Raw genomic sequence first — 26,170 nt, 5'->3', positions numbered from 1 at the left:
TTAGCCTCTGTCTGGTGCTACCTCACTAATGTGGGACACATCAAATAAGTTGGAAAAGATATTATTTTCATGATTTTCATTTATCATTATTATTGATTTTTTTACTTGTTCACCATTTCCTACATTAGTGAGTCTGCCAGGAACAAAGAAAGGCCACATCCACTTACATCTATTCTCAAGCTGGCCTTTTGTGGTTTCCCTTAGCTGCTTCCTATGCTCTGGTACAGTCTATTGACAGCACATTCACCCCCTAGATACTACACCATGCCAATTCACTCAATCCCATGCATGTCTTTCACCCTCATGCATGTTCAGGCCCTAGTCATTTAAGATATTTTTCACTCCATCCCTCCATCTCCAGTTTGGTTTCCCATTTTCCTTGTCCTTGTTGATATTGTTATATAAATGTAGGACCCCTTTCATAGGACCCCAGCAGCACTCTATGAAGGAGAAAGGATATGATGGACTCCTTTGGTATGAGAAGATTTTTGACAAGATTGTACTTTTTCTCGTATAGCTACTGACAGTGATGCAGCTTTGCGAAAGGTGACTTCTGTCTTGCAGTTTACCTACTTGTAGGTAAAGTTTGTCAGTACCAACACTTGAATAGACACAGTTTTCACTTTGTGTTCATTTTCATCTTTTGGGAAAGGGAGGGGAAGATTTCATCCTAATTTTTGTGTTAATTTTCATCTTTAGGGGAAAGGAAAGGGAAGATTACACCCTAATTTTTGTTTTACTGATGAGTATTGAGGTGGTCATTCTTTTGCTAAAATGCTGTTTATGATAGTGATAATCTGTCATGGCCCCTTTTCATCCTTGATATTTCTCACATTCTACACATGTTGTGAGGTCATGCCATTAGATGAATTTGAAATGGGGGGAACTAACATCTGTATATGTGAGGTGGTACAAGTAGTGCTACATACAAGCTTCTCTTATGCACTGCACTTTAATTTTTCCATTCACTAAAGTTTTCAGTGTACCTCTAACTTTCCTCTATTGCATGACTACTCTCTCCCTAACTTTCCTTACACAATCTATACTGAAGTTTATTCTCAGATACCAAAACTCATTCATAGCTCACAGTTCTTCACCATGCAGGCTAACATTACAGAAGGATATCCCATCCATTTCAGAAACGAAAGTTCTGTTTTGTTTGGATTCTCTTTCAGTGTCGTTTTTTGCATGTATATCATTGAAAAAGTCTACCATTCTACTGAGCTCTTCCTCTGATTTAGTTAACAGCTCAATATCATTTGCATACAGTTGCTGTGGCAACTTCCACTCGATTTCTCAGTGATTCAGTAGTAAACCACAGATACTCCACTTCTGTCATCTCACATAATAGTCCACCCATTAGAAGCATTTTAGGAATAAGTGAAGATGAAAGGAGGTGAATTCTTCATTTTACACTGTAAGGAAGGAAGTAGGTAATATTATTTCTAATCCTCGTGGGGCCTCCACACAGAAACTGTGGGAGGAAGCATCCAGTCATATGCTGCAGATTCAGGTCTTGTGGCAAAGATACATGCAAACAGCTCTTAAGAGAAGTTATATTGGGAGAGTTGATAAGGTGGGATGCTTTCATATTCTACTTTACTTTCAATCTGATTTCACTGTATTGTGCCTCATGATGAGCTTTCTCCGGGTTAGAATTCTTTTACCCAGACTCTATTTTTTCAATATATTGTCTGAATTAATTGAGAGCAGGAATATTAATGGGTCATTCTCTCAGAACACAGTTAAGTATACTGTATTTAGTAAACAAATAAACTAGATCCTTGAATTTGTTACAGGCATTTGCCCAGGAAGGACTGGTTGACTGTGGTTTAGATGCTGCTATTCGTCATCTAATCTGCACACCCCATAAAAGTGAAAGAGAGTCTAAACTTCCTGTTAGTTATCGAGAGGTAACTTTTAAAGACAATAAATTTACTTGGACAGATGGGTTACAGTGATTTTCTTATTGATTTTTAGTTTTAGATATTTCTTCATATGTCTTACACATTAGCCTGTTATTTGTCCAAGTTTGTACTGCATTCCCATGTGAATGGGACAGATGGCATTACCGTAGTCTAATTCTTTGTGGTTTTGCCACAAATGAAGTCACCTTCAGTGAGGTTGTCATTGGAATTCACCAAATACCTGTAATGGAAAGTCTCATGTGGTCTAACTATAGATAAGAAATTTTTATTTAAAATGAGGTAAGGAAATATTTTTTGTTTTGATGTGTAATCAGTTAAAGTTTGAGAAAGGAAAAAGAAATATATTTTCATGTTTTAATGTGTAATACAACGATTTCTTCAAAGTCATCAGTAATATTTTCTAGACTTTTTAATTCTCACAATGATGTATTTCTTAAAAAGATATGTTTTAAATGTCAGTCCTGGTATCGGTATTGAATTTCAAAGACACAACTATAATTTACAAAATGCAAAGATACATCATTATCAGCTCAGACCTATGCTTTTTTTTTTTTTTTTTTTATCTTGCCAGGCTGTATTTTTTTGCCAGTGTAAAGAGTTATATGTGCTGCTCTTGGTGACAATGCTAGAGCCCATTCATACCTCATTTGTAGTCACTGTGGAATATTGCTAAATACCCAAGTGAAACCTTGGTATATGAGAATGCAGGATAATGGAGTTCACACTATACCTGTAATGGAAAGGCTCACAGGATTATAGTGTAACTGTAGAATTTTCCTTTAAAGTTTAGGAGAGAAAAAAATTGGAATGTTTTAATGTGTAATCAACTGATTACTCCCAAGTCAACATTAATATTTTTCAGATTTTCCCTATTTAGTATAGTGCATTTCTTAAAGAAATATGTGAAGAGTTTTAAATGCCAAACTTCATTATATATGTTTAATTCAGATTGATTTTTTGAATTTTAAGGTTGCTGATTTCATTTTTGCAAAACTATTTGTGATCATTGATATTTTAGACAAAATTGTATTTCACAAAACATAAACATACAAAACATTAAAGTTTATCTCGGACTTAAGTTCTTGTCTTTTATCTTGCCAGGCAATATTTTCTTTCCCAGTGTAAAGTTATGTATGCTGTTCTTGGTGACATTACTAGAGCCCATTTATACCTCATTTATAGTCACTGTGGAATTTTAATGAATGCACAAGTGACTGTGGTATATCAGAATGCAGGATAATGTAATTCACAATATGCCTGTAATGGAAAGTCTTACAGGGTTAAAGTGGAATTTTTAGTAAAAGTTTCAGAGAGAGTAAAAAATTACTTGTGAATGTTTTCTTGTGTAAATTATTAAATGACAAGTATGTGACATTATTTCAATAAATGTACCTGGGAAGGATGTGCCTGTGCTTAAGGTAAATAAGATGAATCACTTGTTGAACTTATCACAGAAGTAGTGTAACAGTTTTTGTACACTACTCATACAATGTATAGAAGCTAGATAGTGTTTGAAATGATATTTGGATAAATATGAATCAAAATGCATTACACATGACAGCTAGAGACTGAGTGTGAACGAATGTGGCCTTTTCTGTCTATTTTCCTGGCATTGCCTCACCAAAGCAGGGGGCAGCGATGGTGTTTCCTGTGGGGCAGGACAGCGCCAGGAATAGATGAATATGTACATGTATGTGTATGTATATGTTGCTATGTATATATAAGTATATGTGTGTGTATGGGCATTTTCCTAGCGCTACCTCGCACACATGAGGGGGGAGGGGGGATGTTATTCCATGTGTGGCGAGGTGGCGATTGGAATAAATAAAGGCAGACAGTATGAATTATGTACATGTGTATATAATGAGGGGGGAGGGGGATGGTATTCCATGTGTGGCGAGGTGGCGATGGGAATGAATAAAGGCAGACAGTGTGAATTGTGTGCATGGGTATATATGTATGTGTCTGTGTGTGTATATATATGTATACATTGAGATGTATAGGTATGTATATTTGCGTGTGTGGACGTGTATGTATATACATGTGTATGGGGGTGGGTTGGGCCATTTCTTTCGTCTGTTTCCTTGTGCTACCTCACAAACGCGGGAGACAGCGACAAAGCAAATAAAATAAATAATATTCTTTTCTTTTAAAGAAAGAAAAGAATATATATATTATTATTATTATATATATTTTTTTTTTTTTTCAAACTGTTCGCCATTTCCTGCGTTAGCAAGGTAGCGTTAAGAACAGAGGACTGGGCCTCTGAGGGAATATCCTCAACTGGCCCTCTTCTCTGTTCCTTCTTTTGGAAAATTAAAAAAAAACAAGAGGGGAGGATTTCCAGCCCCCCGCTCTCTCCCCTTTTAGTCGCCTTCTACGACACGCAGGGAATACGTGGGAAGTATTCTTTCTCCCCTATCCCCTATGTTATTAAGGTGGGATATTCATCTAAGTATAAAAAAAGAGGAACATCACCAACACATGGTTGTTCATACAAAACAAGAAACTAAAAACACTTGCGACCTTTACCTTCCACATCACAGACATCAGTGTGCAATCCACATACAAAATAAATTCCCTTAGAACACTCACTAGTACCAATCATGGAATCCCTAAGCACTGTATCCTCTATCAACAATATATTTGCACTACTCTAAAATATGCTCTTCCTGTCAGGTCATTCAGGACAATCATCTGCATAATAGCCAATAAAATTTAACACTTGTACAGCGAAATAAAGATAATACGTGACTTTAACAAGCTTGGCGTCCAGATTTGTGCAACAGCATTGGCCCTTTCCCATCCAAGCCACTTCATAAGCTCCCACCAACATTCAAACAAAGATAAAAAGCTTGTCCCACCCTCATACTTCAGCCACCTGTACGAACAGAATACCCCCAGCAAACACCACACTTACAAAACACACTCCAACACATTTGAATGATCCGACAAATATAAAACAACTGTCCTCCAACTCAATCTTGGATTCCATTTCATCAGTCACACACCCATATGAAACTGCACTCATACGATAAAACTGTCACACTAGCATGTCTGTCCTATGGAGAATACCCATTTTTTCAGCATAACAAACATCATTCCAAAATATAGGATGCCACTTGCTCAAATGCAACTCAGCACCTACTCTACCCTGGGGATAGGGGATTAAGAATACTTCCCACGTATTCCCTGCGTGTCGTAGAAGGCGACTAAAAGGGGAGGGAGCGGGGGGCTGGAATTCCTCCCCCTCTCGTTTTTTTTAAGTTTCCAAAAGAAGGAACAGAGTGGGGCCAGGTGAGGATATGCCAAAAAAGGCCCAGTCCTCTGTTCTTAACGCTACCTCGCTAATGCGGGAAATGGCGAATAGTTTAAAAGAAAGAAAGATATATATATATATATATATATATATATATATATGATATATATATGATATATATATATATATATATATATATATATGATAGAGTTGATAGAGATGCTCTGTGGAAGGTATTAAGAATATATGGTGTGGGAGGCAAGTTGTTAGAAGCAGTGAAAAGTTTTTATCGAGGATGTAAGGCATGTGTACGTGTAGGAAGAGAGGAAAGTGATTGGTTCTCAGTGAATGTAGGTTTGCGGCAGGGGTGTGTGATGTCTCCATGGTTGTTTAATTTGTTTATGGATGGGGTTGTAAGGGAGGTAAATGCAAGAGTCCTGGAAAGAGGGGCAAGTATGAAGTCTGTTGGGGATGAGAGAGCTTGGGAAGTGAGTCAGTTGTTGTTCGCTGATGATACAGCGCTGGTGGCTGATTCATGTGAGAAACTGCAGAAGCTGGTGACTGAGTTTGGTAAAGTGTGTGGAAGAAGAAAGTTGAGAGTAAATGTGAATAAGAGCAAGGTTATTAGGTACAGTAGGGGTGAGGGTCAAGTCAATTGGGAGGTGAGTTTGAATGGAGAAAAACTGGAGGAAGTGAAGTGTTTTAGATATCTGGGAGTGGATCTGTCAGCGGATGGAACCATGGAAGCGGAAGTGGATCATAGGGTGGGGGAGGGGGCGAAAATTTTGGGAGCCTTGAAAAATGTGTGGAAGTCGAGAACACTATCTCGGAAAGCAAAAATGGGTATGTTTGAGGGAATAGTGGTTCCAACAATGTTGTATGGTTGCGAGGCGTGGGCTATGGATAGAGATGTGCGCAGGAGGATGGATGTGCTGGAAATGAGATGTTTGAGGACAATGTGTGGTGTGAGGTGGTTTGATCGAGTAAGTAACGTAAGGGTGAGAGAGATGTGTGGAAATAAAAAGAGCGTGGTTGAGAGAGCAGAAGAGGGTGTTTTGAAATGGTTTGGGCACATGGAGAGAATGAGTGAGGAGAGATTGACCAAGAGGATATATGTGTCGGAGGTGGAGGGAACGAGGAGAAGAGGGAGACCAAATTGGAGGTGGAAAGATGGAGTGAAAAAGATTTTGTGTGATCGGGGCCTGAACATGCAGGAGGGTGAAAGGAGGGCAAGAAATAGAGTGAAGTGGAGTCATGTGGTATACAGGGGTTGACGTGCTGTCAGTGGATTGAAGCAAGGCATGTGAAGCGTCTGGGGTAAACCATGGAAAGCTGTGTAGGTATGTATATTTGCGTGTGTGGACGTGTGTATGTACATGTGTATGGGGGGGGGGGGCCATTTCTTTCGTCTGTTTCCTTGCGCTACCTCGCAAACGCGGGAGACAGCGACAAAGTATAAAAAAAAAAAAAAAAAAAAAAAAAAATATATATATATATATATATATATATATATATATATATGTGTGTGTGTGTGTGTGTGTATGCCCATTGTTTGTGTGTTTCCTGGCACTACCTCTGATGTGGGGAACAGTGATCAAGTATGATGAATAAAAAATCAAAGAAATAAAGGAACATCATGTCAGGCAACCCCATACGTTGTCTTTAATGCAGTGTGACAGACTCACTATATTTCATTGGATTCATGATTGGAGTATGGTGATAATTCTTATGAACTTCCCCCCAGTTTACATTACTGAACAAAATGTTTATTTGTTCATTTTATGGTATTTATACATTTATGATTTCAAAGAATGTAATGTTTAGTAAATAAATGTATGTTTGTAAATTCTGGTGATTTTTACAAAGAATCATGTTCTACAACATTTCTGATACTGTCTTAAGCATTAACCATTAAAATGTAGAAACAGACTGGAAAGTCCATCATGATGTGAGAAAATCTGTCTTGCAGGCTTTGAGAGATTCTCCTAGATCCATAGGGGTTAAGAACCTCTAACCCCATACTTTTTGATGAGGGTAATGCCTCTACTCCTTGCCAACCACTGTTTCAGTAGCATTGGCTTTCAGCTCAGCTAAGAATGATGGGTGATTTGAATGCAAAAGTGAGTAATGTGGCAGTTGAGGGTATAACTGGAGGGCATGGGATATTCAATATTATAAATGGAAGTGGTGAACAGCTTGTGGAGCTGTGTGCTGAAATGGAACTGGTGATTGGGTATACCCGGTTTAAAAAGGACATTCACATGTATATGTATGTGAGCAGGCAACTTAATCAGTGGGCATTACTGGATTACGTATTGACACGTAAAAGAGAGACTTGGATGCAAATGTACTAAGAGAAGCTGATGGGATGTCTGATCACTGTCTTGTGGAGGTGAGTGTGAAGATTTATAGAAGTTCCAGAAAACAGGAAACAATATTGGAGAAAAGGGTAGCGAGTACAAGTGAGCTAAAAAAGGACACTTGTGTAAAGCAATACCAGGAGAGATTGAGCGTAGAATGGCAAAAGGTGAAAGTAGATGAAGCAAAGGGGAGTGGGTGTGGAATGGGAGGTGGGCAAATTAGAAAGGGTAGCAAGTGGTGGGATGAAGAAGTTGCTGGCAAAGGAGAAAAGAGACACATTTGGCTGGTATGTAATTACAAGGAAAGGGTGCAAATGATTAGGGAATGTTTAAGAAAATGTAGCTGGAGGTCAAGAGGAAAGTGCAGGGATTGAAAAAGAGGGCAGATGCGAGTTGGGGTGAGTGAGTATAGGTAAATGTTAGGGAGGATAAGATGATGTTTTGGAAGGAGGTATATAATGTGTGGAAAACGAGAACAAATAGGAACATCGGTGATGGGTGCAAAAGGGGAAGTGGTAACAGGTAATGATGAAGTGAGGAGAAGGAGTGAATATTTTGAAGGATTGTTAAATGTGTTTGATGATAGAGTGGCAGATGTAGGGTGTTAAGGTCTGGGTGTTTTGCAAAGTAAGTCATGGAAAGTGGTTTGTTGAAGAGAGAAGAGATGGTGAAAGCCTTACATAAGATGACACATGGCAAGATGGCTGCAGTGGATGGTATTGCAGTTGAGTTTATTAAGAAAGGGAGTGACTGTGTTGCTGATTTGTTAGGATTTTCAGTGTAAGTATGGATCGTGGTGAGGTGCCCGAGTACTGGTGGATTGAATGTGCTAATGTATAAAGGCGAAGGGGATAAGTGTAAGTGTACCTGGTAAGTTGTATGCCTTCACCCTAATTAAGAGGGTGAAGGCATGTACGAACCTTCAGATTGGCAAGGAGCAGTGTGGTTTCATAAGTGTTAGAGGATGTGTGGATTAGGGGTTTGCTTTAAAGAATGCATGTGAGAAATTCTTAAGAGATTTCTTTTAGGCATTTATGGATCTGGAGAAAGCATATGATAAGGGTGACAGAGATGCATTTTGGAAGTTTTAAAGAATATACAGTGTGGGAGGAAAGCTCTTAGAAGTAAAGAAGTTTTCATCAATGGTGTAAGGCAAGTATACGAGTTGAAAGAGAGGAGAGTGAATGGTTCCAAGGGAAGACTGGTTTACAGCAGGGGTGTGTGATATCACCGTGGTTGTTTAATATGTTTATGGATGGGGTGGTGGTGGAGGTAAACGTGAAAGACTTAGAGAAAGGGGCGAGTTTGCAGTTCATAGGAGATGATACAGCACTGGTTGCAGATTTGAGAGTAACTGCATTAGTTGGGGACTGAGTTTGGAGGAGTGTGTGAAAGGAGAAGGTTGAGAGTGAATGTGAATAGAAGCAGATTTGTTAGTTTTAGCAGAGTATGAGTTTGAATGGAGAAAAATTGGAGGAAGTGTAAGGTTTTAGATACCTGGGAGTGGACAGGCAGTGAATGGAACCATGGAAGAAATGAGTCATAATATGGGTAAGGGATGCAAATGTTTTGGGAGTGCTGAACAATGTGTGTAGAGACATTACCTGAGAGGGCAAAAATGGATATGTTTAAAGGTACAGTAGTCCCATCAAAATTATATGAATGCAGGGCATGGGCTACAGATGAAGCTGGGTGGAGGAGGATGGATGTGTGTGGAAATGAAATATTTGGAGACAATATGTGGAGAGATAGTTTGATTCATTAAGTAATGAAAGGTTAAGAGAGAGGTGGTAATAAAAAGTGTGTGGTTGAAGGAGCTGAAGAAGGTATGCTGAAATGGTTTGGACATATGGAGAGAATAAGTGAGGAAAGGTTAAGAAAAGGAGTGGAGGGAAAAAGGAGAATGGGTAGACTAAACTGAAAATGGAGGGATCAAGTACATAATGACAATATTGACTTTAGGCAAACATAATCGAAACAAGAAAACCAAAGTTTGCAAGAAAGCAGATTGGAAGAAATGCAATAATGTGAGACACAGATGTATAACAACTCCATTGGATTATCTATTGGACTGACATTTCAAAGATATTTAGTTATTGATTAAGATTCTGATAGGCAAAGTAGACATCTATCCCATAGAAAACTCCATTAATAATGCAGAAGGAACCAGCAGTTTTGCCAGCATCTGCAAAACTCGTACTATTCAGTGGATTGGTGGAGTATGTGTTGATGATTACACTTCCAGCTGCTATCATTAATACTGCAAGGATGAAGTTCAGTAGCATTTCCTGTTTGATAATGGGGAAGTATTAGAGTATATTACAGCTTCATAATCATACTTTTTCTAATCAGATATATTCCATTTCTTATGCTAAAAATGAGATTATATTTGAGAAATTTTCTTTTTTTAGGCTTAGGTGTTAGATGCAAGTATTTTGAAATATGACTCTCAACAAATAACCTCCTCAGCAAAGTTTTTAAAGCTGGCAAATGTGTTTAAATATTTCTATAACTTTGAGCCTTAAGGTGACCTAACAACATGATGTATGTATTAGGTCATCTTTCACTTTTGCAAGCTAGTTAGAAGAAATTTGAGCAAGGAACTGAGGTTCTTTGCATCTTATAGTTAATGGTTTCTGCATTTAGAAATCAGTGACTAGAAAGATTTTTAAACTTAGAAGTACATATATATGCAAGCATGTAATCTTTTGTTCTGGTAATAGCAGTGCAGAAAGACAACAGAAGTGAGGGACTGGAAGGAAAGTATGGAGTGATCATATAGTGAGAGAATGGTTGGAGGTAAGTGAGAGATGGAAGGGAGAAAGGAAGTTGGAATTAAGAAAACGAGATAGGAAGAGTAGATAACAGAGGGTATCATAAGGAAGGTAACAAGATGAAGGATATGGAGAAGATAGCAGAGGTTGGAGAGTATGTAGGGAAAGACTGAGTATGATGAAAGGCAGGAAAGTGGTACAAGAAAAGGCACAAAAGTTAAGAACTTAGGAAGGGTGGAAAGTGAGAAGACATTTAGGAATAAATTAACAGATAGAAGGATGGCATATAGATGGAGAGAGAATGAGTTAAAGAAGGGTGAAAAATTTGGGTAAAATGTGTGACTGACAGTACTTACAAATTGAGTTTTTTGAATGTCCTTTGCTCCTCCTACCATGTAGACATAGAAGATGAGGGGAGTGACTACAATGGACAGCATTAGAACTCCTCCACAGAAGAAATTGCGGGACTCATTCCCAAAGCTAAAGTTTTTGATTCCTTGGCAGATGCTGAGGGCCACGATTGTTAGGACCTGTTGGGTGCCAGGAGAACCATTATATTGCCATTTGTAACTGTTAGCCTTTAGATAATAGTATCATCCATAACTCTCAGCCATAGACAGTAATCATTCATAACTGTCATCTACAGAATATCAGTAATTCGTAATAGACCGGAATTGATATTCATTAACATTAACCATGTAAAACATAAACACAAAAATGAACCTGTATCTAACATTCTAATTACTTCAAAATACCCTGACGATATCTTTCAATACATATTCAATTATGTGTTTGCTGAACTTGTACACAACGTGTTTGCTGTAACCACTGGGAATAGGGTTAGCATAACGCCCACTCTTAGGTCAAGTCACAGTCCGATTCTTTTGCGAGAAATTTTATATTCATTTTGTTGTCATCACTTTCAACAATCGGTACAATAACTGGACCTTAATTTCAGTCATCTTTACGAAGTGTCTGTTCCTTTTTAAAGTGTTTTAACAAATTTGCATTCCTAATACCTTCCTCATAAAGTTTGGCACATTTTGCAAACACATTCAGGTATGATTCAAATTTTCGGCAAATCATTTATATAGTTGAAGAGTAATAGATGATGATCCAGTCAGAGTATAAGTCTGTTCGTATGCTCTAACATGAACACACACACACACACACACACACACACATAACATTCATTTCGATATGGCTCATACCCGTGGATAATCAACAACAAAAATATATATTACCACTTCGCATATCTTAAGGAAGCCGGAGGGAGTCTTGAGGACGTCAATGGTGAACTGCATCGTGGGGTTTAGTACTTTTGGATTTCTCCACTAGTGCACTTTTTCCGCTGTGAGCTTGTCACTCGTATTCTCCTGTGATTTTCCCCAACGAGGTCAGACAAGAGAATGACAAGTCAGTACGATACTATCGCCAGCTCTCATACGTCCCAAAGAAGAGCCTGGTGGCACCTCCCTGTACGATCCTCCTGTTTCCTTACTGTTCTGTACTAAGTTTAGGTTGCCGTTTAACTATCGATGCAAGGTCATTCTTCTTATCTTTACCCCAAATGTATTTGACATATATTAACTAAGAAAAATCAAGTTTGAGGTACAAATGGTTTATTAATGGCCTATCTGTAAACTTACGCCATTATCTATTGTAGGAAGCAATGCTGCACGTTGCTTTGTTTCTAATCATAGACAAAGGGACAAAGACTCGTCGCCGCCCACTGTGATTAGGGTAGAATAAGCTTCATCTCTCTCCAATGTTTGATACGAAGATCCCATTGTTGTACCATCAGTGGACTGAAACCATAAAAACTTTGAAACAAAAGGTATGCATATGAGATCAAGGTTATACCCTCTGCATCATGACTGATGGACTCGCATTATCTCAAACTTCCGTAATGGCCGTAATGGCTATTCTAGCAGTTAGTCGAGAGGTCGGCACAGTTGAGTCAAACATTATTTTGTCGACTCTTTCATATTCGACGCCGTTTTACTTTCCCTTGCGCCATCTGTAGGTTTAGTTGATGTATCCATGGGTTGGGGTTAACGCCTTCAGGTTTGGAGTTGGGCAAGGTTGATTACTTGACTTTATCACAACACTTCAAGACTTCAGAATTCTAGTAAAGCTTTCGACAAATCACAACATAAAAGTTCGCAAAGTAGAATTAAAGCTCAGGTCATACAGATATTGAATCTGAACGTATATAACGGACCGACTCTTCGATGGGAAACATCCGGTTAGTCTCAAGGCTTAAGACGCGTTACCACAAGACTCAGTCCTACGATTCATACTTTTCATCATCAGCGATCTGGAGACAGCACTCACCAGTAGGATTTCAAAATTTGCCGACGAACAGAAATCTGGTATAGCCCAGTGTTTCGTTGGCTATTCTTGGCCTGATACTGTGGTGTCCCTTCACACACTGGAAACGATTTACTCGTCCATGAACATTTAAGAAATGAAAGAAACCATGTATTATGAGTGACGTTACTGACCAGTCATGCCAGTAATTATTTCCATTAATTGTTTTCCAAAAGTACCATTTACTTTCTGCAGGCGGTCCTGCCGGAATTTCTGGTCTAAACCATGCATTAACCAGCATTTTAGGAAATATGTATAAGCTGACTTATGCACTCCATTATGAACCTTCACTTTATGTTCTGTCACTGGTCTCATATGTACTTGAGACAAGGCATCTTCTGCTTTGAAATTCTATTGTTAGACTCGTTCTTGTCGAGTCCTGTGAAGCGGCACACCACCGACCTCGTACCCCGTGATGACCTATACCAGTGCTGTTCTCTTAAATCCCCACACCATATTGCTGAATTTTTTTTTCTTTTGTATTTCAATAAACATACAAGTCGTATGATCTGGTTTGTTGGTTGGCTTGGTTGAAGCCATTAGGCCTGGAACCCTTTTCAATTTTCGACCGTATAAAGTCTCTATAAAAATGGAAAATTGTATATGATAAGAGAGAAAACAATATATTACCAATGAAAGATAAAGTTGGTGGTTGGGTAGTGTGTGAACGTGGCAGCAAACACTGCTCGCCCAGTCGCCTCTGCATCCACTGGTGTAGCCGCCAGATTGACCGCGAAAAAATAGAACAGCCTCACCCTGGCGTGCGATACGTGTGGATTATATATAACCCTGAACATACCGGTGGTCCAGCAACCCCACCCAACCCGCAACGGAGCCTGATTCTGAGGATAACCTTTCTCGCCCCGAGCCCACTGTATGGTGAAAATGTGTATGGCATCTTGGCGGAAAGTTTCTTTTAAATATATGGCTGTAGGTACATTTCATACTTAGGCGAGCTAGCACGACTTCCGTTCTTCATGTGGGGAGTAAGCCAGTCCGCCACCTCCAGCATGAATATATTTTTGACTAAGGCTGGTCCACTAACTCTGCCACAGAAGAAATACTGATCTGTCTCCCAAGGAAAGGCAGGACCCCAGCTCCCGAGGGATCAGAACGACTTCGAGTTCAGAGGTCGACTGAGCCAACTGGTCTGCCTGTTCATTGCCGTAAATGTTAGCATAAAGCCTGCTTAAGATTCCATTTTGCCATGTCATATGAAAGGTTTCTTCCAGACCTAAAAAAAGACCAATCAAAAAATCTACTTTAACATAAGTATCTGAAATATTATGTTGCAGACATATCAAATGATCTATTGTGCTTCTGTGGTTAAGGAATGCACACTGTTGATCGTTTGATAAATTTTGAAATTCTCATGAAAAATGAGTCTTATACTATCATTCTTTCCATGACCTTACAGGTGCAGCTCCTCCACGCAATAGGTCGAAACGAACTGATACTTGTAAGGCGTCTAGAACCATTTGGGGTCGGGATGATGTGTGCAAAGTCCAATGTGTTAGGAGACATTTGAGAAGTCCAAGTCTCACTGTACAATGCTAACAGCTTAAATGCTGAATTTTATTGTAGGTTATCCTACTGGGTCCTGGGATAGAACTTTTACGGGATTTCGGGCAAAAACTAATTCATTTATGGTAGATATATCATTGTATAGTAGATATTTCATTATATAGCATATATATCATTAGACTGTAGGTCTTTCTCTTCCGTGACAACGTTAATTACTCCTTATTCGGCCTGATGTTTATGGCGTATGTAACGTTGGTCGCAGGTGGCCGAGCTACTTGTATCGGAAATTCTCCAGGCGATCACGTTGGCTCTGTCAACTGGATCGTCGATGCAACGGTCTTGTGCGGTGAGTTGTGGGATGGAGAGCCGTTTGTACTTTCTCGAGGTTTTCTTAAATGTAGACCAGACCTGACTAATGGGAGTGTCATTACAGAGCCACGCCAGGGGTATCTCTTGGTTTGTATCGTTATCATTTTTTGCCTGAGCTCTCGCTTGTTTGAGTGCAATAGAGTTGTTACCTGGGGCTCTCTATCGAAAATCCTTGAAACTTATGGAGGCAAAAATAAAGTATGGAATAGAGAGAGCCTTTCTTTTTTATCTTTCTTAAACTTACCCATTGCACTGATTTCAGTTACTCTTGTTAGTGAATCATTTCATATGTTAAAAGTCCTGTTAAAGAATCTCTGCTTTGCCCAACTTTGAAAATCTGCTTAAATCAAGAATTTTTGAGTTAATTTTAGATGACTTTGTAATATAATATTTTCTAGACTAAACAAGTTTAGGTGTTTTAGACTGCTCTCACAGAACTTGCTTCTTTGGGAATCTTCCTGGTAGCTCGCTGCTGCAACCTACTCGCTTCATCCTGTCTATGTATTTTCTCAAGTATGGCGACCATATTTGAATACAATGTTCAAGGTGGGGACGCTCCAGTGAAGTGTAAACAGTGAGGATTACTAATTAAGATGAAGTCATATGCTCTACCTACGAAACATCATCTTGTTCGTCTTTTTTTTTTACTGCTTCTTGCACTGTTTGTCTGGCTTTATATTACCGGAGATTATTACGCCCAAGTGTTTTATTCTCGCGTAAAGCCAGTTTTTAAAACTTTATTTTTACCGATTTCACAATTCAATCTCAACTCTGAGCCCATCCATCAGTTTGTCTTTTCCAGCTTACAATGATACACGTTCATTACCGTTGGATCTTTATTTTCCTGCTCAGGAGTTATTGTAAATTTTGAAACGTTACAATATAGTCTACTAAAAGCGTCAGTAATATGACGTGATAACTACTCTGAGGTTAACGGTCAATTAGCAGAACGGCTTAACGTAACAAGTGGTGTGCCATAGGAAAGTGTTGGGACTAACGCTGATAACGGGCTGTGCTGTAAGATGCCAGAATTCACATGCGGCTCTGAGCTGGAAAGTAAAGTTTCAATAGAAACATCTACATTTGCATGCTGACCAGACAGAGGTGGGCTGGATTGTGGTGGCAACCGACTTTTAATATCGATAAGTGCAAAGTTTACACATCGGCTGTAAACACGAGAAAAAGAGCTACAGTATAAATTCTTTTGAATTTATACTGTATTCATTTTTGAGTTTCAATAACAGAATGACCCTTATAATCAACGAGTATGAATAGTTGAACCAGTTGAATGGATAACGTTTTAAACACTCATCAAGAGTGAACTGTATGGTTCGCTAAACACCAAAACCATCCTTAAGGAAACTGGATGGTTAAGGACGGGTCACTATAGGCCTGAGCCCCAGTTTGCTGGGTGAGAACACCCCTGAAAAAAAAAAAGAATGTTTCCTCGATACAAATTACGTTAGATGGCTACCTGGCAAGTGATAAGTCTAACGTGTATGTTAGGGTCGGACGCTCGTAAGCTGCAGGTTGAGTTCTCCTGCCGAACACCTCGCAGTGAAAGACATACTAATTGCCAGATATTCAAACTCGAATCAATACGCCAAGACAAGTCTATAAGCGCAATGAATGCGAGCTTGGCCTCAAAACTTGCGGGGAAGAGAAAGCCGTCCTAACGATATACTGTCTCAGGAAGGTATGACGAGGTTACTGAGCTTACCCTGTGGTGGTAGCTCCGTCGCTGCTTCAAGTTCATGATCTCGAAGAGTGTTCCGATACAGTGAATTACCAACACTCTTGAATGCTTCATAATTTGCTGCATTTTTTCTTTGGGTGTCTGCTATCAGGATGCCACATGAAAAATCACAAAGTTCCTTTTCATTGCTAAGACCAAGAGAAAGGGTTTCATTAAAATTTTACAACTAAGAATGTGTCTGTTAAATCATGGTTCACTGGAGTCGTGAGTAAGGTGAAGCGTTGTCTTTAGTTTCATCACTACAGACAAAATTACGGAAATTCCCACATGTTTGGTATTGGAACCAAATGGAACATGCTGTACACAAGTCACTAAATATTGAAGTTCCTAAAATCACATGTGATTAATGAAAAGTATCTTGCATCCCCTTTTACCACACACATGAACATATATATTTTGCTTCACACACACACACAGCAGTGCTCTGGTCCGGACCGGACTATATCAACTTAAGCAACTCACTTTCCTGAGGAAATGTCCCATATGTCAAAACGCAATTTCTAATCACTTTTCTCCAGAGGTTAGGTTAGACTACTGGTCTCTTAATGTATCGCTGGACGACAGATGACCATTTCCTGGAAGAGTTTTGTGGGGCTCGCGATCGTGAGGAAAGGTACATGCTTATTGAGTGGCTTTCGCCTGGTATACTTCCGCCTCATGAGGTTTGGTGCCGTCTTGTGTAGAGCCTCAGTGATTTTCTTACAAAAATTGTAGTAAACTAAAATTTGCTTGACTAATGAAATTAATGATAAAGAGACATGTGTGTTCCTCAATACTTGACTAGTTCATCACAGCCAACAACCACCTAGAAGTGTTCATCGAGTTTTCTACAAAGATGTCTGTCATCAGACTGACATACGTATCACGGAGTGATAGATAGGAACATGACCAACAACATCCCTGGAGATCGTCTCAGCATCATCATTTACTACAAGAACAAGACAACTAGTGACTACATTATCAGAAGCAACCTCATACAGAGATAGAGATATAAACCACTACAATCAACCAATGAAGTGTATAAATATTCCTTCCCAAATGAAGGCTGTAAACTTTAAAACAACGTGAACTACATCGGTATGACTACTACATTACTGGGTCGACGTATATCGCTTCATCTTCAAAACGGAGGTCCTAACCTACATGTGTAGAAACATAACATGAATCTCACTCATCAGCATCTGAGTAAAACACGATAACTCTGGAAAATTGCCACGTCCTTACAAGACTACAGATAATAGAAGCCAAGTACATAAGAGAACATAACCCATTCACAAGTAACAAAAGTACAGGACAAGCCAGGACTCGACAATTATTCTCTACCGCACTATAATGACCCCACTTCCTACCTCCACCGGACCTTCCCAGGTGCAGAGACCCTAGGCAAATTCTCAAATCGTTGACCCAGCGAATTTGACCCCTACTAACCACACCAGCAAGCGAGAACTCTAAGGAAACACGGTCTGCCCATCAACATATCAACTAGTATACCACCGCTCTCAATTCTTACATTTCAAGATCTGATTCATTTGTTTGTTCTTTATATTGTGTTATATCATCTATAATCAATTTGAAAATGGGCAATGTGAAAATGTCAAAATGAATGTAGGACATTTAACTCACACATTATCTGATGAAGCAAAACGTGCGGTTAGAAGAATTGACAAACAGAAAGCTAGTGAATGTTGAATATGCGATGGTTTTCAACAAACAATATATCAAAGAATATATTTTGCCTGCTTACACAGCAAGTAGTCTTCAGCAATAATTATGCGGCTAAGACGCCATTGGTAAGCATATCTCTTGCTTGTATATCAACTGACTGTTCTACTCTTCTATCTCATTCTTGTATCTCCCTTGACGATGTGATCATTACGTGAAAATGTACTTGGGAACTTGTTTCATTTTGTATTTTTGTATTTTTATCTTTACACTTGATCGCTAAAAGCATACAAATATACAAAATGTTTAGATTACTAAAGGATTGCCATTCATATAGACATAATGCAATGTGGACCCTGAGGACATTAAAGCGAAAGACATTCATATAACAGCAGTATATATTGTCTTCTTCGTTTAGTATATAATAACATTTCATGAAGCAACAATGACATGACGTGAGACATACCTACGTGGTAAAGTGTTAGGTCCACACAGGATCACAATGTGTGTCAGCTCTTAAAACCTGTCGATACGACCTTGGAGATCATGGCCTGCATCTTACCTATCTCTGAACCGTTGTACCGTCCTGCCCAAGGGGTTAAGTTTAGTTTACAGGATCAAGATTTTTTTTGTGGACACGTGAGGGAACCTCTGCTGGCCACTTCGTATCATGTAGATATAAATGTATTTACATTTGAACACCAACGAAAAGGTAGACGTAGGCTTTTAATGTACACACTACAAAATCAAAGGAAGAACCAGGTACATGTACAGCAACAGCTGAATCAAACAACCCGTGAAGATGTGAAAGGAAAACAAGTGAACTATTATACACATATGGTGCTCCCGTGGGGTTCAGTGTTATCAGTCTGTATTAGATTCGTATATTGTGGTTACTTCAAGCACTTCTTGTAATGTATTATTAATTTGTAATACCATTAGTGTCTTTAACAATTCTAACAGCAAATGAGTATATTCAAAACGATAGTTTCACTGAGATATCAACGAATGCAGTTACAAGCAACTGATCCACTCTCAGGTACGGGAATCAAAGGGAGAAAGATCTGAGCATCATACAAAGTCCAGACTATCTTGTTTAAACAATTGTAAATATTTGTCTTTCAAAATGTTAATCACTAACAGGAACTTGACCATTAACGTTTAGTGATAACTAGGTCATATGCTAATATCGTATGCAAATATTTTCATAAAATTTCTACATTATTTCCCTAGCGCTCTCTTTGAGTTGTTTCTTTCTCTTTTTACCAGATACAGTTCATATTTACAGTAAATAATGATTTCAATAAGAAATAGTTAATGGCCGCCAGAAAGAAGTAGATCTCTTCTTCGGATCCTGCAAGACTGGAAAACACAACAACATGACTTTCTTTTTACAGTCACTACTTCCAGAACACTAATCATCTGCTACAAAACGCTACAGTAAAGTGCTCTAAAGATCAATTATTTACACACCTGAAGTTTCTGATATTCTAGATCTGTTCCAGTCTGGTGGTGTGTATAAACTATGAAGCTTCCACTCTCTTCTGACGTACAAGTTTCTGGAAAGTTCTCAGTTTTTCAAAGATTTTCCGGTTTTTCACAAAGTTCCCAGTATTCTGAAGTTTTTAGGTGTATTACTGGAGCTTCAAATCTTTGTGAGAATTATTGTCTTTCGAATAGTTTGTAGTTTGTAAGCAATCACCATTATTAAATAGTCGGACAGGATGCCTCTAACGTTCTGAAGAGTTTTCAGTCTTCTGGAGATAGTTTACAGAGGAGCTTCCAGCAATATGGTTAGCTTCCACTCCTACAAGCAATCGCCAACATTCTCCCGAGATGTAGTGTTCAAGGATGTTTCAAGACTTGTGGAAGTTTTTTTTTTTTCGCAACGCAGTGGATTCTCAGCATTACATCATATTGTTTTGCTTCTGGAACCATTGATAAAGTTCATCCACGTGTTTTTTGATCCACTTTATGTTGCCTTCAACAACCTCGAGAGCTTGCTTGCGAGAGCGCTCCCCTGACCCGGCGTTGGGGTACTGGTGGAAGAACTCCTTCATCTGTGGAACACAAGAAATAATATCAATATGTAAGTCTTTAATTACTTTATATATATATATATATATATATATATATATATATATATATATATATATATATATATATATATATTTTTTTTTTTTTTTTCTTTGTCGCTGTCTCCCGCGTTTGCGAGGTAGCGCAAGGAAACAGACGAAAGAAATGGCCCAACCCACCCCCATACACATGTATATACATACGTCCACACACGCAAACATACATACCTACACAGCTTTCCATGGTTTACCCCAGACGCTTCACATGCCCTGATTCAATCCACTGACAGCACGTCAACCCCGGTATACCACATCGATCCAACTCTATTCCTTGCCCTCCTTTCACCCTCCTGCATGTTCAGGCCCCGATCACACAAAATCTTTTTCACTCCATCTTTCCACCTCCAATTTGGTCTCCCACTTCTCGTTCCCTTCACCTCCGACACATATATCCTCTTGGTCAATCTTTCCTCACTCATTCTCCCCATGTGCCCAAACCATTTCAAAACACCCTCTTCTGCTCTCTCCACCACGCTCTTTTTATTTCCACACATCTCTCTTACCCTTACGTTACTTACTCGATCAAACCACCTCACACCACACATTGTCCTCAAACATCTCATTTCCAGCACATCCATCCTCCTGCGCACAACTCTATCCATAGCCCACGCCTCGCAACCATACAACATTGTTGGAACCACTATTCCTTCAAACATACCCATTTTTGCTTTCCGAGATAATGTTCTCGACTTCCACACATTCTTCAAGGCTCCCAGGATTTTCGCCCCCTCCCCCACCCTATGATCCACTTCCGCTTCCATGGTTCCATCCGCTGCCAGATCCACTCCCAGATATCTAAAACACTTCACTTCCTCCAGTTTTTCTCCATATATATATATATATATATATATATATATATATATATATATATATATATATATATATATATATATATATATATATATATATATTCTTTTCAAATGACCAGACAATAGATTTTTCTTATCAGATTCTTTCTGAATTTTTCAAGTAGCATCAAACTCGTTTATCTTCCACAGCGCATTAAACAAACCCTCATCAACAACGGTTACGAAAACTCTGACTTCGACAAACAACTAAAAAACTTCATACAAAACAAGCTCACAGCGGCAGAAGCTACAGTCAACACAACAACACACAAGACAGATGAATGTTTACTACGAGACAGTGTCTCAAGAAATATCAACCACACAACATAAGATAACAAAGTCAAGCTAGTCATTTATCACAAAAAAGGAACCTCATCATGAGCAATCAGATGTACAAAAAACAAGACAGTGCAGGAATCAAACTTCGTCTGTGAATGCAGATGTCAATAGGGAGACTGTGAGTTCCTTACTAACATGACCTACGTGGTAAGCACAACCTGTACAGTATAGAGAAGACTCACCCTACATTACAAAAAGGTTCCATTAAACTACGTATCACCATGAAGCACAACACTGCCCTCACACGAGAGACAACTGTTAAATCAACAAGAAATGCTTGCTCTGAACAAGTAGCTTCCTGTAGGTTCTACTTACTACTACTACTACTACTGCTACTACTACTACTACTACTACTACTACTACTACTACTACAACAACTACCAGTTGTACAAAGTTTACTTACAACTTGTGTAACAGATTTAGGTAATAAATACCTCGTTCAGACGATCCTGTGAGGCGAAGCGTGTGGTGACGTACTTGATGGTGCGTCCCAGGTAGCGGTTGTTGAGGGTAAACCTGTTAACCAGGTTCTCCCAGTCAGACCTGGGGATGGAACAGGTCACATTACTACACCTCATTATGCCAAGCGATAAAAAAATTTCATGAACGATTAACTGGACCAATGCATGTAACGTGGGTGTTCCTCTGCTAGTGTCTCACATGCTCAATATGATGCATTATATGATACATTATAAAACTGTAGTTAAAACATGTGGAGTGACGTGATGATAACATCACTGGAAGTATAGAATAAAGGAGATCATCCTGCCGGAGGAGTGACACAGAAGTTATGGCATAAAGGTTAAACTGTACCTGAAAACAAATTGTAGTTACCTACGTAATTCATTATGCCTCACTGGATATCACAGGTTCTTATCGAACACAACAACTTAATGTGCGGAACAGCAACACTTACTTATTCCACAGTACAGAAACACTTACTTAATGAAACTCCAGACCATGTGAGTGTTCCAGGGATTCTTAGCGATGTTATTGAGCAGAGAAAGGTAGTCTTGACTCCTAACTACACTCTCGTTCGTGGCCATCCTCAGGAGCCTGTCGGTATCACGACTGTAGTTAAACATTCGGAAAAGATTTCTACCGCGACAGAAATGATTTCACAAATCTTACATAGATTCATCTGGGCCGAAAACTGACTAAGGTAGACTGTTCTTGTGATGCTTGTGCTAATGTGTGTGTCCTCTAACTGTGCAATGTGTAGGTCAGGCTGCATATGTACAACTATGGGAGGTGGAGTGGGTGAGAGTAAAGGTAGCACCGCAGCTCAGTTGACTTCAGAGGAGAATCACACACACTCTTCCTTTTAACCACATGTCTGTAATATCACAATGTAGCGGCTAGTGTTTGTACCCATGACTAACACGGCTGGCTAGCGTAGGTACCTACAGCCAATAGAAGAGGGTACCTACGAATATCATGGGCCAGACGTGAAGCTCACCTGTCAGTGATCCAGTCTTCCTTAGTGCTGGCTAGGCCGACGGCCAGCTTGACCTTCTCCTGGGCGTTGGGTTCTCGTGCGTATCGTTCCAGCATCACCTCCCACTCCTCGGCTCCTGGGAAGAGACTTTTTCAATAGCAACAACAATACTTGATGTTCATTCATGTCCAACAAACCGTCAGGAAGACCGCATTTAGAAAAAAAAAAAAAAGTTCGAGATGCAGCGGAAACTTAAGTGTAGGTGATCAGGAGTCTCGACCTGCTCGTGTACACCGAAAATACGGCGTTCCCCTCGGTACCGTGTGTGTCCCCAGCACTCCCTCGGTACCGTGTGTGTCCCCAGCACTCCCTCGGTACCGTATGTCCCCAGCACTCCCCTCGGTACCGTGTGTGTCCCCAGCACGCCCTCGGTACCGTGTGTGTCCCCAGCACGCCCTCGGTACCGTGTGTGTCCCCAGCACTCCCTCGGTACCGTGTGTGTCCCCAGCACTCCCTCGGTACCGTATGTCCCCAGCACTCCCCTCGGTACCGTGTGTGTCCCCAGCACGCCCTCGGTACCGTGTGTGTCCCCAGCACTCCCTCGGTACCGTGTGTGTCCCCAGCACTCCCCTCGGTACCGTGTGTGTCCCCAGCACTCCCTCGGTACCGTGTGTGTCCCCAGCACTCCCCTCGGTACCGTGTGTGTCTCTAGCACTCCCCAGTGTATCACATGTTTTTCTCATAACTTCCTCCATTTTTTTCACTAGCCCCCTGTATGTTGCTCGCATGATCTGCCTCTCCCTGGCACTCACAAGCCCCCAGTATGTTGTTCGCATGACCTGCATCTCCCTGGCACTCACCGGCCTTCTGCATTCCGAACCGGTAGACGAGGGACCGGGTGTTGGGCGGGATGAAGTAGCCTGGATCGTGGATCCAGTTGAGGAGCCGCTGATAAGCACCTTGAAGGCAGGGTTCGTAGCCGTTGCTGCACGCCAGGAACATCAGCACCAGCCGGCCACGTCTGCCAACCACATACGAAACATGATTAATGTGACCTGGCTCAGTGGTATAGTGGCGGTGAAATATGTTTTCAAAATCTTTATTGGAATAGATGTTTATTTAGAACAGTTAACTTGTTGAAACGGGAGGAAGTACGACAAGAGGACCCACAGTGGGAGGAAGTACGACAAGAGGACCCACAGTGGGAGGAAGTACGACAAGAGGACCCACAGTGGGAGGAAGTACGACAAGAGGACCCACAGTGGGAGGAAGTACGACAAGAGGACCCACAGTGGGAGGAAGTACGACAAGAGGACCCACAGTGGGAGGAAGTACGACAAGAGGACCCACAGTGGGAGGAAGTACGACAAGAGGACCCACAGTGGGAAGAAGTATAGTAATGTCAGCATTGAGAAGATAAACATTATCATTACAAAAGTTTCATCTTGACGCACTGATACTAGACTTGTGATGGCCTAGTTCTATCCCTCATGTAAACATAATTACAAAAGGAACTACTTACAGTGTCTTTTGCTTCAATATTTGCAACAAAAAAGTTTCAGAGGAATGGAAGTTTGTCAGTGAAACACCGATGTTCAAAAAAGGTAATGAATCACAGCCCGAAAATTATCCTCCTATTAGGTCAACGTCTGCAGTTGGAAATCTTATGGAAACCATCATTCGAGATAGAGTTGTAAACCATTTAAAGGATCACCTCTTAATAAACGATTTTCAGAATGGTTTTCGACGAAAACCTTCTTGTGTGAGTAATATGTTTCATCTCTTTTGATATAATCAGCATATAACATAAAAGTAAAGCAGTGTATGTTATTCATTGAGATTTTCAAAAAGCCCTCGAGAAGGTTCTGCATCAAGAGTTTCTAAGAAAAATTGTCATATGGTATTGATGGGGTTGTACTTTAGTGATGGAGAATATATTGGCCGTAAACACAATTGTGATTAATGGTCAAAACTGAGAACTGTAAGACGTAATAAGTGGAGTGCCACACGAATCAGTCTTGGGACCAGTTTTCTCTCTCATATATATCAGTGATATTGATAATGGGCCGCATTGAAAAATATCAAAATCTGCTGACGATACCAAGCTGGGAAATGAATCTGCACATGAACGAGGACATGCATAGTTTCAAATTGACATAGACAAACTGATGACTGGGTTCATAGGTGGCAAATGAATTTTAATATCAATTAGTGCAAGCTAAAGTATGAATTATGTTAAACTATAAAAGGTAAATGAGGCGAAAGACTTGGTTGTAATGATACTTGGTGACCTAAAACCAAGTAAGCAGTACACAGAAGCAGTAAAATGAACGAACATAATTCTTGAATTCATAGGTAGGCTTCCGAAGTCCAGGGAAATCATCCTTCCTCTCTACAGTTTATTAGTTCGTCCACATCCTGAATATTGCGTTCAGTTTTGGTCACTCTATCCAAAAAAGACAGAGAATGGCGGGAGTGCAGCGTCGAGCTACCAAGATGATTCCCAGAATGAAAAACAAATCCTATGAGACCAGCTCAAACGACTTGAACCTATTCAGCTCACAATACAGAAGGTTAATAGGTAATCTAGTACATGTATTCAGTATAATCAAAGGCTTTGATAATCTTGATCTACCGAGTTAAGACTAGATTCGTCTAATTTTACTCGTAGTAGTGGTGTAATGGGCAAACATTTTACCTTAAATGAGGCAAAGTACTTTTTCTTCAATAGGATTGTTAACATATGAAACGATTTGCCAATACTTCGTTCAAGTTCACGACTTACATCATTTGTGCCTCCTTAGTCATAATGGCAGTTTGCAGATTATCCTTTTTGAATTATCTGTATGTCTTCTAAATTTTATCACGCTTATGTGTGAGTCCGGTATCTTCCACAATCACAAACAACCGCGAAAGGACACAATGTTCTTTTGCTGTGTGAATTCCTTTGTGTTATTCATCAATGAATTACAGTGTGTTGTCATGTGCCCTGAGCCGACCAACGATGTATTATCATGTGATTTAAGCTGACCAATGGTTTGTTTCTCCACTTCAAGTATACTGCAAGTGTCATTAACTTCTGCAAAAAAGAGACACGTCTAAGAAAACTAATAATACGTTCTTCGTATACCTGAAGTTCAGACACAATGAGAGAAACTTGCGAGAAAAACTAGAAACAGAAGGTTGTGGGGAGTGAAGACCTGATCAGTCATGGTCCTCGTGTACTGTGTCTAATGTTAGTGTCAGACACGTCCCATGATGACAGACCTCTCCAGATGGCTTCCAGTGTCGTTCCAGCCCACTCGCTCCACATGGTCGCTCACCAGGTTGACCATATATTTCTGGAAAACATGACTGTTCTTATAAGCAAGAATATGTTTAGGTGTTATACTCCAAATTCACGAG

The 26,170-nt window shown here is 39.9% G+C and overlaps 3 protein-coding genes across 9 annotated transcripts in view; 1 reads left to right on the top strand and 2 right to left on the bottom strand.

The window, feature by feature from the left end:
- The window catches only part of hd (humpty dumpty), a 29,302-nt gene extending 25,169 nt beyond the window's left edge, over nt 1-4,133 (top strand). For all 3 annotated transcript variants that reach the window (XM_071657341.1, XM_071657340.1, XM_071657342.1), the window contains exon 10: nt 1,800-4,133. In XM_071657341.1, coding sequence (XP_071513442.1) covers nt 1,800-1,961 — 162 coding nt within the window. In that variant the 3' untranslated portion in view covers nt 1,962-4,133. The remainder of the gene's footprint in view (nt 1-1,799) is intronic.
- A 2,856-nt stretch (nt 4,134-6,989) lies between these two features.
- On the bottom strand, nt 6,990-11,796 carry LOC139746278 (uncharacterized). The gene is made up of 3 exons (XM_071657344.1): nt 11,566-11,796; nt 10,678-10,851; nt 6,990-9,835 (listed from the first exon to the last, which is right to left on the bottom strand). The coding sequence occupies exons 1-3, from the start codon at nt 11,623-11,625 to the stop codon at nt 9,641-9,643; spliced, it is 429 nt and encodes a 142-aa protein (XP_071513445.1). The 5' UTR covers nt 11,626-11,796; the 3' UTR covers nt 6,990-9,640.
- A 6,593-nt stretch (nt 11,797-18,389) lies between these two features.
- Nucleotides 18,390-26,170, bottom strand: part of LOC139746324 (glutamyl aminopeptidase-like) — a 181,951-nt gene continuing 174,170 nt past the window's right edge. For all 5 annotated transcript variants that reach the window (XM_071657463.1, XM_071657464.1, XM_071657465.1 and 2 more), the window contains 6 exons: nt 26,033-26,106; nt 23,626-23,786; nt 22,787-22,901; nt 22,270-22,383; nt 21,762-21,870; nt 18,390-20,065 (listed from right to left, as the gene is read on the bottom strand). In XM_071657463.1, coding sequence (XP_071513564.1) covers nt 19,913-20,065; nt 21,762-21,870; nt 22,270-22,383; nt 22,787-22,901; nt 23,626-23,786; nt 26,033-26,106 — 726 coding nt within the window. In that variant the 3' untranslated portion in view covers nt 18,390-19,912. The remainder of the gene's footprint in view (nt 20,066-21,761; nt 21,871-22,269; nt 22,384-22,786; nt 22,902-23,625; nt 23,787-26,032; nt 26,107-26,170) is intronic.

The sequence above is a fragment of the Panulirus ornatus genome, chromosome 64 (assembly GCF_036320965.1).
Source record: "Panulirus ornatus isolate Po-2019 chromosome 64, ASM3632096v1, whole genome shotgun sequence".
In the NCBI taxonomy this organism is placed as follows: Eukaryota; Metazoa; Arthropoda; class Malacostraca; order Decapoda; family Palinuridae; genus Panulirus; species Panulirus ornatus.
This window is presented reverse-complemented; position numbering and strand designations above follow the sequence as displayed.

Bases quoted from the DNA above. Each gene is read 5' to 3' on its own strand.
- LOC139746278 (XM_071657344.1), bottom strand. From the start codon at position 11,625: ATGCAGTTCACCATTGACGTCCTCAAGACTCCCTCCGGCTTCCTTAAG. The intron at 10,852-11,565 runs GTAATATATATT...GGCACCCAACAG, and splicing joins TCCTTAAGATATGCGAAGTG to GTCCTAACAATCGTGGCCCT. The intron at 9,836-10,677 runs GTAAGTACTGTC...ATTATCAAACAG, and splicing joins ACATTCAAAAAACTCAATTT to GAAATGCTACTGAACTTCAT.